We start from the raw sequence: 18,195 nt of genomic DNA on the forward strand, positions 1-18,195 counted from the left end.
ACTGGCCCCCCTCTCCCCCGCACTGGCCCCCCTCTCCCCCGCACTGGCCCCCCTCTCCCCCGCACTGGCCCCCCTCTCCCCCGCACTGGCCCCCCTCTCCCCCGCACTGGCCCCCCCTCTCCCCCGCACTGGCCCACCTCTCCTCCGCACTGGCCCATCCCTCCCCCCAACTGACCCCACCCCTCCCCCCCACAGGCCCCAGTTCTACCACCCCCCCTCCCACTGCTCACACATCTACCCCCCCTCCCACTGCCGCCCCCTCTCCCCACTCCCACTGCCCCACCTCTCCCCCGTACCACTGCCGTCCCCTCTCCCCCTACCACTGCCGTCCCCTCTCCCCCTACCACTGCCGTCCCCTCTCCCCCTACCAAAGCCGCCCCCTCTCCCCCCACCACTGCCAACACGCGATCTAGTGTCTTTCCCCCTCCCAAAGCCGCCCCTTCTCCCCCTCCCAAAGCCGCCCCTTCTCCCCCTCCCAAAGCCGCCCCCTCTCCCCCTCCCAAAGCCGCCCCCTCTCCCCCTCCCAAAGCCGCCTCCTCTCCCCCTCCCACTGACGCCCCCTCTCCCCCTCCCACTGACGCCCCCTCTCCCCCTCCCACTGCCGCCCCCTCTTCCCCTCCCACTGCCGCCCCCTCTCCCCCCTACCACTGCCGCCCCCTCTCCCCCTACCACTGCCGCCCCCTCTCCCCCCTACCACTGCCTCCCCCTCCTCTTCCCCTCCCACTGCCGCACCTCTCCCCCTCCCACTGCCGCCCCCTCTCCCCCGCTCTCGCCCCCCGCCCGCTCTCGCCCCCCGCCCGCTCTCGCCCCCCGCCCGCTCTCGCCCCCCGCCCGCTCTCGCCCCCCGCCCGCTCTCGCCCCCCCGCCCGCTCTCGCCCCCCACCATCTCTCCCCCCACCCATTCCCCCCATGCCTACTCTCACCCCCCTGCCCACGCTCATACCCCTCCGCCCATTCCCCCCATGCCCACTCTCACCCCCCCCACCGCCCACTTCCCCCCCTCCACGCACACACTCCCCCCCCGCCCAATCTCGCCCCCCGCCCAATCTCGCCCCCCGCCCAATCTCGCCCCCCGCCCAATCTCGCCCCCCGCCCAATCTCGCCCCCCGCCCAATCTCGCCACCCCGCCCAATCTCGCCCCCCGCCCAATCTCGCCCTTTGCCCAAACTAGACCTCTCGCCCACTATCCCCCTCCCCACCCACTCTACCCCCCTTCTCTCCCCCTTCTGCCCCTCTCTCTCTCCCCCCCTCTCTCCCTCCTTCCCTGTACTTTTCTACTTCAGCTTCCCCCCCTTCCCCGCTCTTTTCTCCCTCAACCACTTTACCCTGCTTCAGAACCCTTCTTCCCTACCCCCTCGTAATCCTGATCTTAGACTTTGTAAATAAAAAATTTATATTGATGGTCAGTCCTTTTTCTGGCACAAAATAAGCCTAAAATACAGAATTCAATAAATGTTTGTTGTTTGCCAAAATATTAGACCCTGTAGGTATATGCTACATCAGGACTCAAATACGTTTTTTATCACCTCTTAATTACATGTTTTCAGGGATTCATTTGATGGATTTTATTTATGAACTGAAATACATGCATACAAGTAAGTGCCAAAAAATGTTTTGTATTATTACATTTGACACTTAAATCTAAAAATTTTTCCATGTGATTCGACCTCAGAAAGTGAGTAGAATTATTTCGCATTTGAAAGCACCTATAGGAACAGTTTACATTAGGATACGTGAATGTTTTTTATGTTTGCATCACATTACTCACAACAAAGATGCAGCCCACACATACACAGGTAATGTCTTACTGAGGAAGGGAATTGTTTCCCAAAACATGTCACGTATGCGACAAATTAAATAAAAAACTGTGACTGGCAATAAAAAATGTGAAAAAATAATGTTCTAGTAGGAAATGACGATTATTTACTCCGTATTGTACATTTTGAATCTCATGGTTTCAGAAATCTTCATTTTTGAGGGAAGCTGATTTAACAACCCAGTGCACTATAAACCAGTTGAAGATGATATAGTAAGTGCCTGAATAGTTTCATTCTTGTGAACAGAACAAACACCACACATTCTAGATAGATATCCACTATTCAGATAATTCCATTTAAAAATTCAAGAATTACTGCCGACAACACGAATAGAAAAATTAGTGTGCAGTTCAAATCACTACTTAAGGGCTGTAATATTCTTCTTGTGTACCATCTGAACACTATCTAATCGAAAGTAGATGGACAACAGGTAGTAGACTTCAATATAAAGTGTGTCCATCTTTTCACCTTTGTGATGGTGAAACTGTGCTACAGACACTTTCAGTGAGGTGTTTGAATGTGTGTGGAGGAATGGCAGCCCATTCTTCCTCAAGATCTGAAACTGGATAATGTAGTGGTGTCGGATGCCAGGGTCTCGAGTGAAGTCAACATTCTGACGTGTCCAAAATTATTGCGCCGGGTTCAGTTCGCAGGTCGGTCTATTTTGAAAACGCTATTGTCCGCAAACTGTTGCCTTACACATGGTGCTGTATGACAGAACAATCAGTTGTCTCTAAACTTTTCCTTTACTGACACAGTATACAATGCTGTGAAATGTATTCATATCCTTCCACTTTTAGTATTTTCTAAAGCACATAAGGGGATGATAACCGAACAGCGAAAAACCTCCCCGAAATGTGATACTGTCTCCTCCGTACTTTCCTGGTTGTCACTACACACGATGACAGGTAACGTTCTCCCAGTATTGGCCGAGCTCGAACACTTCTGTCAGACAACCACAGGCTGTAGCACTATTTGCCATTAGTTCGGAACTCACAAGAGATACCTTCCACTGGTTTCGTGCGATATTTTACTGTCGCTCTCTGCAGTGCTCAACAGTTCCTGCCTGTTGGTACACGAGATCTGCCCAGTCTCTTTGTAGCTGTGGCTGTTCCTTCACATTTCCACTTTTAGGAGGGTGCAATGTCCCTGTCGGATTTGTTACTCTGGTGACTCCAATATTTATTCCGTGTTCAAAGTCACTGAGCTGTTGTGACTGACCCATTCCCGTGTTACTGCTTCTCTACCGACAGCACGACACTGCTGGCTTTCTTATATACTGGTGAGGCCACCTCTTGTGATGTCTAGCAGTCTATTCTGCATTGCAGTGTTGTCTAGATACTTCTGATCAACTAGTGTATTAATGGTGGTCTCAAAGGGTGTTTTCCTTGTTGTTAGTGTACCCGGATCAGCATAAGAAAGTGGTTGACAGCTAGTTGTTTTCAAGACAGCAACTGTAGCAGCAGAAAGTCAGAGAAGAAAGTCAGTCGAGCCTTCTTTCCCGTTCGCTGATGTGATTATCTCTCTTCACCATTAAGTGCAAATTGTCACACTCAGTTGTAGATGAAGTTTGCCACTCGTAAGATGACAGTTGTTAGTCATTTTTGTTGTTTGGATTGTTTTTCTGTGTGGCATTATTTTATGTGACAGACTATTCCAAAGTAGTTGCGCAAGTACTCTGAAAAGTAGTAGGACTATTACAACTCTGCTAAGCGAACTCGATACTGCATGTGGAAGCACCCGTGCTCGACTGTCAATCACTTCATTATTTCGATTGACGTGTAGCGTGCGCCCTAATCTTCAATCTGACAAATAGTAATCAAACAGAGTCATCGTATGTCTTTGTTCAAGAATGAAGTGGTCCACACTTGCAAAATGATTTTCCAGAGTTTTGAATGGAATGTTCATTAACTCTTTTTTCCAAATTGATCTTAGTCTTCTTTTATTCTTCAAGCACTGTGTAAACTTTCAACCGTTGTTAATTGTTTCTCTCTAATAGCAGCAGTATCTTCTTGCCGGTGAATGTGCTGCCTCTGATTTGTGGTGTTTCTTGGCATTACTTTTCTCTTCCTACACAATTCGATAGTTAAAAAATCTTGAGAACACAGTTTTCAGATCTGTAATATGTAAGTGCTGAGTAGCATATTGCTCAGCTCTTTCGTGTGTGGGGCTAGATGACCCCACACTAGACAACATTACAGAACTGAATTGTACAGATTGCTTTGCTCTGTGTTGGCACACTTTACAGACATCTTTTACCTACCCAACAATTGAGACGGTGCCAGAGCTTATCTGGGAAGCACACTGGTATGTCAAGTTTCCCCGATGTACAATACCGGTAACAGTTATATGAAAACTCACTTATTTGCAATTGGTTTCACCCATTATTCATTTTTGCATCAGGTTTTGGATAATAAAGTTAATTGCTTCTGTCATAAATTATATTTTTCAAAAGCTTGTGATTGTGTCAATGATGGCTTAAATAATGAAACACAGCATTGTGGAGGTCATCCAGAAAGAAAAACAACATTGATAATAAAAAGAAAGAAAGAAAAGAAATTCTATTACGTACTTAAAGGTTCCTTTACTTCTCTAAATAATCACTCCTACATTTAAACATTAGTTACATCCGGTCGCCAGCTTCAGAATTCCTGCATTATACTCTTCTGCTACCAGTCATTAAGCCAGATGTTCACTGCAGTCTTCAACTTAGAGTCTTACAGTAACAATTTGCATTGATCATAGTGTCGTTTGGTACAACACCTATCAGAGGAATCCTTTTCCCAAAAGACGGTTGCCACAGCATTTCATGGTGAATGTGCTGCTTTGAATTTTTTAATTTTTTTTGGGTGACAGCACTCAAGTGAACGGCATCTGCTGTCCGGGATAATGTGGGACACCCAGGTCTCATCCCCAGACACAGTCCGTTCGAGAAAGCGTCACAGTGTCAGATCGAGTATGCAAAACCGATCCCATTTGCCGAGCTTTGTGTCGGTTACTCGGTTGCTGCGTAATCCGTCGTGCACGTAGTTTGTCGTACCCGAGATATCACGACACAAATTCACCGTGCAAAAAAGGAGAAATTTATGGCAAAACAGTGTGCAATTTGTCCAGAGTTACGGCCTGTCCTGCGAGATTCTGTTGTTAACTGTAATTTTCAGTCTTTTGTCATAAGGCATCTAGCCGGAGTTTTGTTGTGCGCATTTGTTCGTCCACTGTTGAAAATTATACCCCAATTTCTCACTTTTTTTTTCATTCATTATGTTGTCCCCATACACTGCTTTCAGTTGACTGAAAATTTCTGCCGATTTCATCTTCCAAATATTCGGCAGTCGAATAAGACTCCTTACCCCACAGTTGGCAGGATTTCCAATCGGTCAGTTCATTTTGACCAGACACTGATTGCAAAAGGGCTACTTCTTGCCACCTCCAATCACAGCGTTACGAGCAAACTTATTACGGAAGACGATTGACCCTAAGAGGAGAAAGTGGAGTGAGCTGCACGCCGTAAATGTACGAGAGGACTTTTGTTTGAATGCAGTGACCACCTGACTTAAAGAACTGATGGCAGAATAATGTAACTTTGGAATTTTGAAGCTTGTGGCCAGATGTGACAAATGTTTAAATCTATCACTGCTACAGACGTGTTCTTTGCACTGTGTCCTGAGGCGGCTTTTGTTACGGCTGTATTGCTGGGGCGTGCGCTGAGATGCAGTGTTCCAGCCGACAGGAAATCCTTGGAACACGTTACGTAAACTTTGCATACAGTTGATTTTTAGCTCGTAAATTGCATTAATTTAAGTGCGGATAAGATACCAAAATTTTATTTAAAATTGAGAGCAGAACAATATCTTGTATCAGTCTCGAGTTATTTGATTTTATGTCTGACGGATGGTCGGGTGCGAGGTGCTCAGTTCTGCCCATGTGGACTTACCAGCTGCTTTGAAATACCTACATATGTTTTAAAGAAAGCTATTGAGTGAAAAAGATTGATTTTTGCGCATCTTACAGTTTTATACCTTCACTTGATAAAAGACTGAATTTCTTTTCATTATATACTGTACTTGTTGTACTGCATAAGTAAAACATTGCATGAAATTTTAAAGATTTTGCAGAGGTATAAACATGTTGCATAAAATTTGTGTATGGTTGATTTTAGTTCATACATTGCAGGGTCAGAAATGTAGATTAAGGTACTGGAGTTTTATTTAAAATTACCGAGCGTTGTTAGCACACTAACTCACATTCAGGAGGATGACTGCTCAAACCTGTGCCCAGCCATTCTGATTTGGGTTTTTCATGAGTTCCCTAAATTGTTGCAGGCAAATGTCGGGATGGTTCCTTTGAAAGGGCACAGTTGATTTCCTTCCCTGACCTTCCCTAATCCGAGCCTGTGTTCTGACTGTAATGACCTCATTGGCAAAGGGACGTTAAACACTAATCTACTCCTCCTTTTTATTTAAAATTGAAAGCAGAACAATATCTCGTGTCATTGTTGAGTTATGTACGATGGACAGACAGGTGGGACACGTCCATTCACGCCCTTGCGCATCGTGTAGTTGTGACAGTCATCGTGTCTGATAAATGCCTCGAGACATCGAAACGAGTTTTTCTTTGCAAATGATAACATGCAATGAGGCCCTTGTGTTGTGTGATAAATGTATGTTAAATACTTGAAACTTTTTTATCCACCGGGATGCGGAAGTAACTCGGCCACTGCAGTGAGAGGTCATTGGCTCAGGATGCATTCAGGTGTCCATAGCATTTGACTCAAGTGGAATGTGTGTACACATCCACAGACCCCGAGGAACGGCATCGCAGGACACGTATACATGGCCACTGCAACGGAGGGTTGAATGTAGGAGGTAGTTAGGTAGACTGATGAAGGAAAGCTTCGTGTATGTAACAACATAGTTTTTCCCAATAAATATTGTTTTTCATTTTATATAACTAAACAGTCTTTATTTTCTGGCAGATCCTCATAGTTACATTTCTCGTGCATAGCATGCCGCATTTAAAGGAATTTATTCCCATTGTCAGATGCTGTTGGAGCTTATATTAGTGTTGAAAGAGGTGTCTGTGTGGGTGTGTTGTGTCACACCTCTGGTGTCCAGCAATCATATTTTTATTGTTTTACTGCAGTCGAAGAATTTGTAGATACTAATGTTTATTTGTTTAGTTATCTACTTACAGGTATTGTTAAGCAGTGCAAATCCAGGATGAAATAACAACAATATTATGAAATAGGATAGATTACTACTCATCATATACAGGAGGCGAGTCATGTCTATATCTGTATTTACATCTACAACTACATCTTTACTCTGCAAACCACCGTGATGTACATTCAGAGGGTATGTCCCATTGTACCAAGTATTAGGGTTTCTTCTTGTTCCATTCACATATGGAGCGTGGGAAGAACAATTATTTAAATGCCAGTTTGCGTGCAGTAATTATTCTAACCTTATCCTCACAATCCCTATCTGAGTGATACATAGGAAGTTGTAGTACATCCGGAGAGTAATCATTTAGAGTCGGTTCTTGAAACTTTGTTAATAGACTTTCTCAGAATAGTTTAAGTCTGTCTTCAGGAGTCTGCCTATTCAATTCCTTCATTACCTCTTACACTCTCCCATAGATTAAATGAACCTATGACAATTCATGCTGCCCTTCTCTGTATATGTTCAATATTCCTTGTTAGTCCTCTTTGGTACATGTCCTACACACTAGAGTAGTATTCTAGAACTGGCCACATAAATGATTTGTAAGCAATCTCTTTCACAGACTTGAGTGCACTTCCCCTGTATTCTACCAATAAACCAAAGTCTACCACCAACTTGACCTGTGACTGAGCCTGTATTATCATTCCATTTCATGTCCCTACAAAGTGCTACACCCAGGTATTTGCATGAGTTGGCCGATTCCGACAGTGACTCATTTATACCATATCCGTAGGATGCTACATTTTTTTTTTTTTGCACAAGTTTTAGGTATGATTGTATTTTTGACAATAAGTGTAGGTGTGGTACTGAGTCGGCTTTTTGGAAATTGAGAAACACTGCATCTACCTGGTTGCTTTGATTCAAAACTTTCAGTATGTCATGTGAGAAAAGTGCGAATTGGGTTTCACATGATCGGCGCTTTCAAAATCCGTACTGGTTGGCATTAAGGAGGTCATTCTGTTTGTGATAGCTCGTTATGTTTGAGCACAGAATATAAGAGTCTACAAGAAAATGATGTCAAGGATATTGGATGGAAGTTTTGTGGATTACTTCTTCTACTATTCTTGAAGACGAGTGCAATCTGTGCCTTTCTCCAGGAGCTGTGCACAGTTCTTTGTTCGAGAGATCTACGATGGATTATAGTTAGAAGAGGGGCTAACTCAGCCGCAAATTCAGTGTGGAATCTGACAGTTGTTCCATCGAGGCCTGGAAGTTTGTTCGGTTTTAACGATTTCAGCTGTTTCTCAACACCACTGACACTAATAATTATTTCATCCAACTTTTCAGTGGTATGAGGATTAAACTGCAGCAATTCTCATGGGTTTTGGTTTGTGAAGGAGTATTTGAAAAAGGAGTGAAGCATTTCAGCTTTTGCTTTGCTACCCTCAGTTTCAGTTCCTGTCTCGTTCAGTTGGAACTGGACACTTAACTTTGGTGCCATTAACGACCTTTTCATACGACCAGAACTTCTTTGGATTTTGTGAAATGTTGTTTGACAATATTCTGCTACCATAGTCATTGAAGGCATCATGCTCTTTTCAATTTTTAATGACTTGTCACTCAATTTAGCATTTTCCCTGTACCCACGTAAACTGGTTGTGAATCTGAGGGTGGCACTTCACAAGTATTGATAACCAATAGTTATTAAATGCTGGAATTGGATTTTGACTATTTTTGTCAATTCCGAGAAATGCATATAATCTTAAAATAATATTTAATACTCGTGTAAACAACTAAGGCTTTGTATGTGATGCTAAACAAACCAGATTCCTATAACAGTTTTAGTCACGTATGTGAATTTTTTCAACAGTTTTACACAACCAGCTGTACAGGAAATGACAGGTTTTATATATAATGTAGTTCATCAATTACTCTAGATATCTTCATAATACACAAGTATAAGCAGGAGAAACACCAGATAGGGCACTTTTGTTTTGCCCATTTGAGCTAAACAGATCCCCAACTTGTGTGACAGGTCATGTCGTCAAGAAAAAATCCATTCACAGTACAGTTAAAATATAAATGTTCTCAGTGTTTTATTTTACTGCCAGAAACACTTGCATTACATCACAGGTACTGTGCTGTGATTTGCCGACAGAAGCAAACCAAACATGTGTAATGTCAGTTTGCATGTTTGTGAAGCTAAAGTGCCATATTTGGTGATTTTCGCATTTTGCTTGTGTACTACCAAAATATGCAGTTTGGTTGCTACTTCAAATTAAAGATCACTCCAAAGAGCGTCATTTTTGGTAGCATTTGCTGTGTGAAAATGTCATGAAATCTGACATTGCTGGATAAAAGATTGCCCTTATTCCAAGTAAAAGGTGAAATTTCTTCGTTATTGTGTGAAAGTGACCTCTCGATGATTAAAAAGTAATCAGTTGAGAAATATGACGAGATGAATATTTCAGTAGAAAGTGCAAGAAACACTGAAATGCCACGGGCTGCAGCTTTAAATAAAGCTGACAACACTTATGGTGACAAATCTGTGCACTAGTCTACTCTCTTATTTGAGTTGTGCGGATCTCAACAGTTTGAGATAGTCGAAAAGCAACTTTTTGATGGCAGCAGGACATGCAGACATTGTCAAATGTCCGGTATTTTACCAAAGGTGGTTCGTCTTCTGTGTTCAAATGTGGATTCTGGGCCCATTTCTCACACTGTAGCAAAGACTTGATGGATCAGTGGCACATTCTCAAACGAGCCTCCAAGAAACATCGCCATAACCTCAAACTGAATGTCAGTGTGAGGAATAGTGTTCTGAGGAAGCTCACAGCCACCGTCTTGGGAGCTAGTCCTCATGTCCCGAGAACTAATGGTATCCTTTTGTGATTGTCAGCTGCAGAGTACACTTCACCTGCACGGAGTGCATCTGCTCGTATGCTAGGCAATTCTAACTGAAGATCAGGCGGTTGGAGGAATGGTCTCACACCACAGGTTTTAAATTCTGTTTGGAGACAACAGTTTCTGTTGATTTTAATTGTTCCCGCTGTCTGTTTAATTTACCTGTTTTAAAACTGGGGGACACTGCTCTCACTTTTAAGGAAAAGTTGAGGTATATGGGTCTTACTTTTGATGAGAAGTTAACACGGTTGTCACACCTTAAAGAAGTGAAACTGAGATGCCTCAAAGCCTTAAACATCCTTAAATGTGTCAGTCGTAGGTCTGGGGGAGCCGACATGGCACATCTGCTCCAACTTTAAAAGGCTTTTGTGCTACCCTGGCTTGAATACAGATGCCAGATTTATGGGTCAACAAGGCTATCATATCTTAAAATGCTGGATGCCGTTCTTCTCGAGGGTATTAGGCTGTCAACAGGGGCCTATGGCACGAGCTCCATTGTTAGCTTGTGTGCAGAGGCTGGAGAGCCTCCACTGTCTAATCGACATCTCCTTCTCATCATACGCCAATTATATAGGTTATTGTCCATTCCTGCATCACCGGCATCCAGATACGTTGTTCAGTTGCCACTGGAACAGCTGTTTGATCATTGGCCACAAGCAACACGGCCATTTGGGATCCTGCAAGGGAGAGCCTTAAGTTATTACAGATGGGAGGCATTGAGGATCAAAGAAAGGGGTGGAATAGGGTATCCCCCTGGCTCCTACTTAGACCTAGCTTGGTTTTAGAACTGACTGCTTACAAGAAGCATTGTACCACAGACTATGTTTTTAAAATTAAATCTAATGAGATTTTATGTAGCCTCGTTCCGAGACAGGAGACAGACATGCAAAACTGAAGCATCCTTCCAGCTGATGGGGATGTGTACTGCCACTGAGGAATGGCACAATATCTGGGATACTTTCTTGTACGCCTACTACTGAAACAACCTCACACGACACGGGACTCGATCCGGGCGAGTATCGAGGCTTTTGGGGTCGCTACATTTTGAAAATGCTGGCTGAAGGGGGAATGAACGAATTAGAAGAGAACTCTGAAATTGTGACAATTCTTTCATTGAAAAAACTTTCAAAACAGTGAAAATTGGCACTGCGATATTTTTCTTTAACTGGTTAGCTCTGACAATTCTAAGAGCAACACGAATGGTCACAGGTTCGTTTAATCCCGTGGGAGAGAATCACAGAGATACTGAACGAGCTGAACTGGCAGACTCTTGAAGACAGATGTAAAATATCCCAAGTAAGTCTATTAACAAAGTTTCATGAACCGGCTTTAAATTATTACTCTAGGGATGTACTACAATCCCCTAGACATTGCTTACATAGCTATCGTGAGGATAAGATTATAATAATTACTGCACGCACAGAAGCATTAAAACAAATCTTCCTCCTGCACTCTGTACGTGGCTGGAACAGGGAACACACTAATAACTGATACAATGGAACATACTCTCTGCCGTGCACCTCACAATGGTTTGCAGAGTATAGTGGTTCAGAAGTAACATAAGTCATTCCCTTTTTTGATAATGTAATTCATGGACACGAAAAAAGGTGAAATCAAACAATAATATGGAACTTACATTGCTTAAAAATACATTAGAAACAAATGGCAAAATTTGAAATAAATGACACTGAAATTGATCATGAGATAAATTCACACACACACACACACACACACACACACACACACACACACACACACAGACAGAGAGAGAGAGAGAGAGAGAGAGAGAGAGAGAGAGAGAGAGAGAGAGAGAGAGAGCTGCTGTCAGTAACAACTATTGCTATTTAAACTAACATTTGTAGTTCACATTTATTTTGTTGCAAGTATTGAGAGAAACATGTGGAGCACTGAACACAGTTACGGATTCACTACAGTACCTCATTTACATAATCATTGCCGAGGATTTATACTCTACAGTATACCACTTATTTTGGAATTTCCCATTTCGAGCCAGGTTTCACATCTCTGTTGCTGATGCAAATTTTTGAAGTTTCTCGACCGGAGTCACTCTTTGCAGGTTCCGTCACCTGTCAGTGCGCGAGTACCAGGAGGAGCTGGGATACGTGAGCCAGGTGGCAGCAGCGAGCTCACCCGCGGCGGCGGCCATGGTCGCGGCGGCCATGCAGCAGCAGCAGCAGCAACAGCAGCAGCAGGCGAGCACATTGCACCACCAGGCGAGTGCCACCGGGACGGCCGCCGCCGGTAACGGGACGGCGGCAGCCGCCGCTGCGGCGGCAGCCGCCGCGGCTGCCGGGGGCGTTGGGGCGATGCAGGGCTCCGTCGCGGCGCACCCCGGCACCGTGGCCGCCATGTCGGCCGCGGCGGCGGCTGCCGCCGCCGCACACCACCCCGCGCTCGCCGCTTACCACCACTTGGGGCAGCCGCCGCCCCCTCCACCGTGGCAGGTGGGTGCTGTCGGCGATATCGCCAATGGCACTGCGCAACACTACGCTGCCGTCGCACCCGAGCAGTACTTGAGGTACGTGCTGCCAAATTACCTTGTTTCTGCTCGGGGCTCCTTTTTGGAAAGAATCCGGTACCGGTGTTTGCACGGTCCTCTAGTTGTAAGATCGCACCTTCGGAGTTGCGGTCGGGGCTGTGTACTGTACGAAATTGGTTTGCAGTAGCACGAGTGTGAGTCGGCATTTTTGGCACTCGGATGGAGTCCGATTACACCTCGGCCACTCGTTTTGCTCCTAATTGTTCTGTAGGGCGAGTCTGTATCGAATCGACTGACTGATTGTTATTAATTTTAGAAACTTTGTGCCCCAGATTTCAATGACTTTTTAACATTTGGCAATCGCCTTGCAGTTAGGAAATATTGTAAATTCTAAAAGCTTTGAGCTCTGTCCAGTTTTGGTTTCCGCATATAAAAAAATGCAAAATTTTTCCTATGTTTTGGGGAGTAAATTGACATATGACTCCAAAACTATTGAAACTGTGCAGGACGAATTTGATAAATGTGGACAGACTGCGGGAAACGATCTGCGAGGGGACAAATAGCGAGAAACGTTTTACGGGTGTATGCTGGAAATGCTTGCCGGGAGAGGTACAGCCTTTTGAAGGTGAAGGTAAAAGATCTGTGCTGTAGACACCGGGCAGGTGGCCCACCAACACGGGGCAAGCCGGATAACCGGGGAAAGTTTTCCACCACATCTGCCACTGTCTGTATCACGTACAGGCCTCGGCACTTACCTGACTCAACTCTGTGGCGACAGTTTTGTCTCGGAGTCGTCGTGTGGGTCACCACGGTGCCGGGATTTCTATAATCGTCCTATTCGCAGCCGAGGCTATCTGTACGAGAGGTGATATTGTCGACCTGCACGTCACCTACCTGCGAGTACCTCGACTACAAATTGTCGGCACCATTTCGACCTCGGTGGACGGTAATTACCGGTAACCGCTGGCGTAAGATGTGCCTTTGGTGATACAGAGGCTAATGTGGCTATTGAACACCTCCTTCGGAACACATTTGTGGCTGTATGGTTGTGTGATCATTTTTTGCTCCCTATCCTCTCAGGAACTGTTTTCTGCAGTTTGTCCCATGTTGTAAAGTCACCCTGTGGTGTTGATCTAGTGTCATTTTAAAGCTCTTGAGCTGTGCTTTCATTTGGTTTGCAACGCAAACTACTGTGAGATTAATTTAATCTTGCAAAACACACTCTTTATTTTTTCATTAAGATTTGTGTGTTTCCTATGTATAGTTCTTTTGTCTTTGATACAATTCGAAGATGCAGAAACACGCGATCTAGTGTTGCATCACACAATTACTATTTTTACAAGTTGATATTGGAAGGAATACTCCAGATTCAAAAAATAGGTAGTTCCGTTGTTGCTTTTATTCTAAAGTTATAGTGTGATTGTTTCTATATTAGAGTGTTTTCAAAAGTAATTGTATGGAACACACACACAAACACAAAAGAGGCTCTTAATCATTTCTACTAAGAGTTATTTGTTTAGATACTTACCGGTGATGTTGCATTTGTCTTCATTAGGAGTGCTTTTTGAAGTAATTGTTGTGCACATTTTTTGTTAGTCCATATTTAATGTAGAAAGTGAGGGAAAACAGTTTTTTTTGTTGTACCTAGGCGCAGGAAAACTTATATAACAGAAAAGTGTAAAATGATACAAAAACCTGTGGTTTTTAGGGACATCGCAAGAAACTGTCAGTTGTTACATAATGTCACAAAATTTGACATTTTATCTATTCTAGATTCAAATATTGTAAATCTGAGAGTGGCAGTTAATGACTACTGAAACTGAATGTTGTCCCCCCCTCTCTCCCCCCTTTCTCCCCCTTTCACTCCTTCTCCCTCCTTCTCCCTCCCTCTCCCTCCCTCTCCCTCCCTCTCCCTCCCTCTCCCTCCCTCTCCCTCCCTCTCCCTCCCTCTCCCTCCCTCTCCCTCCCTCTCCTCCCTCTCCCTCCCTCTCCCTCCCTCTCCCTCCCTCTCCCTCCCTCTCCCTCCCTCTCCCTCCCTCTCCCTCCCTCTCCCTCCCTCCCTCTCCCTCCCTCTCCCTCCCTCTCCCTCCCTCTCCCTCCCTCTCCCTCCCTCTCCCTCCCTCTCCCTCCCTCTCCCTCCCTCTCCCTCCCTCTCCCTCCCTCTCCCTCCCTCTCCCTCCCTCTCCCTCCCTCTCCCTCCCTCTCCCTCCCTCTCCCTCCCTCTCCCTCCCTCTCCCTCCCTTCCTCCTTCCCCCTCCCTCCCCCTCCCTCCCCCTCCCACCCCCTCCCTCCCCTCCATGCCCCTCCCCCTCCCTCCCTCTCCCCTCTCCCTCCCCCTCCCTCCCTCTCCCTCCCTCCCCTCCCCCTCCCTCCCTCTCCCTCTCCCCCTCTCTCTCCCTCCTTCTCCCTCCCTCTCCCTCCCTCCCTCCCTCTCCCTCCCTCCCTCCCTCCCTCCCTCCCTCCCTCCCTCCCTCCCTTCCTCTCCCTCCCTCCCTCCCTCTCCCTCCCTCCCTCTCCCTCCCTCCCTCCCTCTCCCTCCCTCCCTCCCTCTCCCTCCCTCTCCCTCCCTCTCCCTCCCTCTCCCTCCCTCTCCCTCCCTCTCTCTCCCTCTCTCTCTCTCTCCCTCTCTCTCTCTCTCCCTCCCTCTCTCTTTCCCTCCCTCTCTCTTTCCCTCCCTCTCTCTCTCTCTCCCTCCCTCCCTCCCTCTCTCTCTCTCTCCCTCTCTCTCTCTCTCTCCCTCCCTCTCTCTCTCTCTCCCTCCCTCTCTCTCTCTCTCCCTCCCTCCCTCCCTCTCCCTCTCCCTCCCCCACGCTGCCTCTCCCTCTCCCCTGCCCCTCCCTCCATCGGCCACCCTATTGTTTATTTGAGCTCTCAACAAATAATAGTTTCCATTGAGAAACTGCAGAATTTTGGACCAGTGAACTGAGAGCTTCTATTTTTCTTTTCCCACCCAATTCAGTGTTAACAAAATCGTCAGAATATTAATTACGACCTTTTGTGGGCATTCATACCGTGGTACTCGTAGTTGACAATGCTACAGATAGAGCTGACAAGGCATTTATTGTAGAAGAACTAAAAGTAAATCCGTCACACCAGTTGAAATACACTGACAGATTTTAAGTGTGGACACTAGAAAATGGCGGTCTGCCATGTGTGTAAACAAACTAGTATTATGAAATGGGAGGGGATAGTAGCAGCATGAGGAAAGGAGCCCCACCTCCCTCTAACAGGGTAATAGCCTGTACACGTGATCTGCATTTCTGCAAAACCAAAACTCACACACAGTCATAGGGATCGCTGAATTTTTGTGGACGGGGATTAGTCTCTTCACACATTTCAAAATAAAAAAAGAAAACAACAAACAACACACATCATCAAGTACTCAGTAATAGCTACCCTGCAATTGTTTATGAGATTAGCAATGTTGGAAATGTGGTAGTTCAAGCCCAACTTGTACTCGGATTTGATACAATCATCGTTGCATTATGTGACATGTATCTTATGCAGAACATTCAACTGCCCACCCACAAATGGAGTGGCACCATCGCATCGAGCACACTGATACATCATTGCATTTGTGCACTTTTATTTTGCAAACACATTTGTATGCACATTATCTTTCCAAAGTGGCCTTCACCATCTGATGTGCAATACTAGCATCTCAGAGTTGATTACATTTCTGACATTTATGCACAGAAAGTAAAGCTGTTTGAAACTGTATCTGATAAAGTAGTTCATCTGGATGCAGTTTGTCTATTAGGTACATTCTAGGAATTGGCATTTCAAAAACCATTCTTTCTGCCTCTTGAAATTTGAACCATTGTTTGTAACTACACGAGTGAACATTTTTAGAAAAACAAAATGAGTGTTTTTCGATTTTAGTAAAATCAAGCAAATGTTACAACATTATTGTGTTACATACTAAATTAAAGCTTAAACTAAGAGTTTTAAAATAACACAGTTTAACTTACCAGCACAAATGGTTTTGAAATGTTTTGTTTCATACCACCCTCAGACATATGAGCAGTTTTCATTTCTTGAAATTTGGGAAAGCAATTATCTATGCATTGAAAGAGAATGAGATTTTGTACTATTGTTTACTACGTGTGTACATACAATAAACAATAAATAGCCATAGTCTGACAGTAGTCCAAACCCGTGGTTGGTTTGAAAAGAGTAGTGCTTTACCCAACTAGGACAGATAGATACCGGGGTTCAGACCTATCTCACCTGTGCCCACAAGGGGAGGGTGTGGGAAGGGGCTTACCAATTTGACTTAAACTGTGTGAGTAGAAGCAGGTAGATGCGCCTTGCAAGTTCCTAAAATATGTTGCCTGAGTGGGCCATAAGGAAAGAGAAAATGTTCTCTAAAGATTTTTAAGTACAGTATCAGGGATTGGTGAGTAACAATGATGAAGTAAGTGGCATATCGCAGTGATATAGTGCACCAGCTATCAATTTGCCAGTATGGTTTTAATTCCCACTCATACTGTAATTTTCTTTTCTTTCTGCTTATACTCCTCACACTGTCGTTGCCCATTGTTGTAATGTTTTCATTGTCACTTTTTTGTAACACCCTAATGCATCCTGAAATCTCTCCCATGTTTCCGAGTTGATGAATGCAATTCTCTCTCTCTCTCTCTCTCTCTCTCTCTCTCTCTCTCTCTCTCTCTCTCTCTCTCTCTCTCTCTACAACACCCCCCCCCCCCCCTTTTTCACCAACGCACCCCACCCCCGCGCTCTTACACCTTCCCACTTCTTTTCTGACATTGCAAATTGTGATTTTAATAATGGGAGCTACCATTTTGGATGAGCATCAACAAAATCAATAATCAGCCAATGTGCCAAAGATAAGAGGAGTATTTGTTAGGATCAGAATCGTCTTAGTTTCCCTCAGCACCTGAGGAAGGAACCCATTACAAATAAAAAAGGGCTGCATATTGTAAAAGTGTGTGTGGGCAGAGAAAGAGAGAATGAACAAACAGATGAATCGTAAAGATTTTGTGCAGCAGGTTTTGTGTATAGTATATAATTGTCATCGTCATTTACTATAAAATTATCATTCGTAATTGCAATGATCTGATCTGCGTTTGCTTCCCATAGCCATTGCTAGAGGACCCACTGACACAGGAGGTTTGTCAGGGATCATAGTTTTTTTATTATAGATTTAAAAAGGGTAGCAGTGTGTATAAGCTCCAGGAAATCTTGGAAAAACCTGGGAACTTTTCCATCTGGGAGAAAACTGGGGAAAAACCAGGGAATTGTTTAGAATTCCAGGAATTTTTCATTTCTTTAGTCTTCAGTTAACTTTTTAAAATTCTGAGTGGTAAGTACTGATAAACACTAAGGCTTTAGGCCGAAAACTGTGGAATACTTCATAACAATAAAGTGTTGCCCACGAGCGTGATGTCACAACTGTTTACAGTAAGATCATTTGAGCAGTTGCCAGCATTCTCACGCATATGCGCAGTTGACTTGCGTATATGCATTACCTTTCTCCTCTTCCGGCTACTCGAAGTGCGGCTGTTAGCTGTATCAACAGTAGTAACAAGCAACCAGATGCTACCTGGAATAATATTTTCTGTCGTGCCCAAGCTACCGGATTCGTGCATGCGCAGAGCAGTCTGAGTTATAGTGAGGAGGAGGTTAGCATCCGTGTGAGCCATGTTTATGTTTAGTGATTTTGCTGTTTCCTCCTAGTTTACAGTTCTCACGTCAAATGGAAACAATACGGATTTCTGCGGCTGGGAGCTGTCAAGTGAATTAAAATACATTCATGTAATTACAGAAGGCTAAAATATGTTATTAGTTT

At 44.7% G+C, this 18,195-nt stretch overlaps 1 protein-coding gene across 2 annotated transcripts in view; it reads left to right on the forward strand.

Moving 5' to 3' along the window:
• The window catches only part of LOC126295276 (zinc finger CCCH domain-containing protein 10-like), a 122,926-nt gene that overhangs the window by 37,162 nt on the left and 67,569 nt on the right, over positions 1–18,195 (forward strand). For both annotated transcript variants that reach the window (XM_049987706.1, XM_049987705.1), the window contains exon 4: positions 11,961–12,422. In XM_049987706.1, the coding sequence (XP_049843663.1) occupies positions 11,961–12,422 (462 nt within the window). The remainder of the gene's footprint in view (positions 1–11,960; positions 12,423–18,195) is intronic.

This window comes from Schistocerca gregaria, chromosome 11 (assembly GCF_023897955.1).
Source record: "Schistocerca gregaria isolate iqSchGreg1 chromosome 11, iqSchGreg1.2, whole genome shotgun sequence".
In the NCBI taxonomy this organism is placed as follows: Eukaryota; Metazoa; Arthropoda; class Insecta; order Orthoptera; family Acrididae; genus Schistocerca; species Schistocerca gregaria.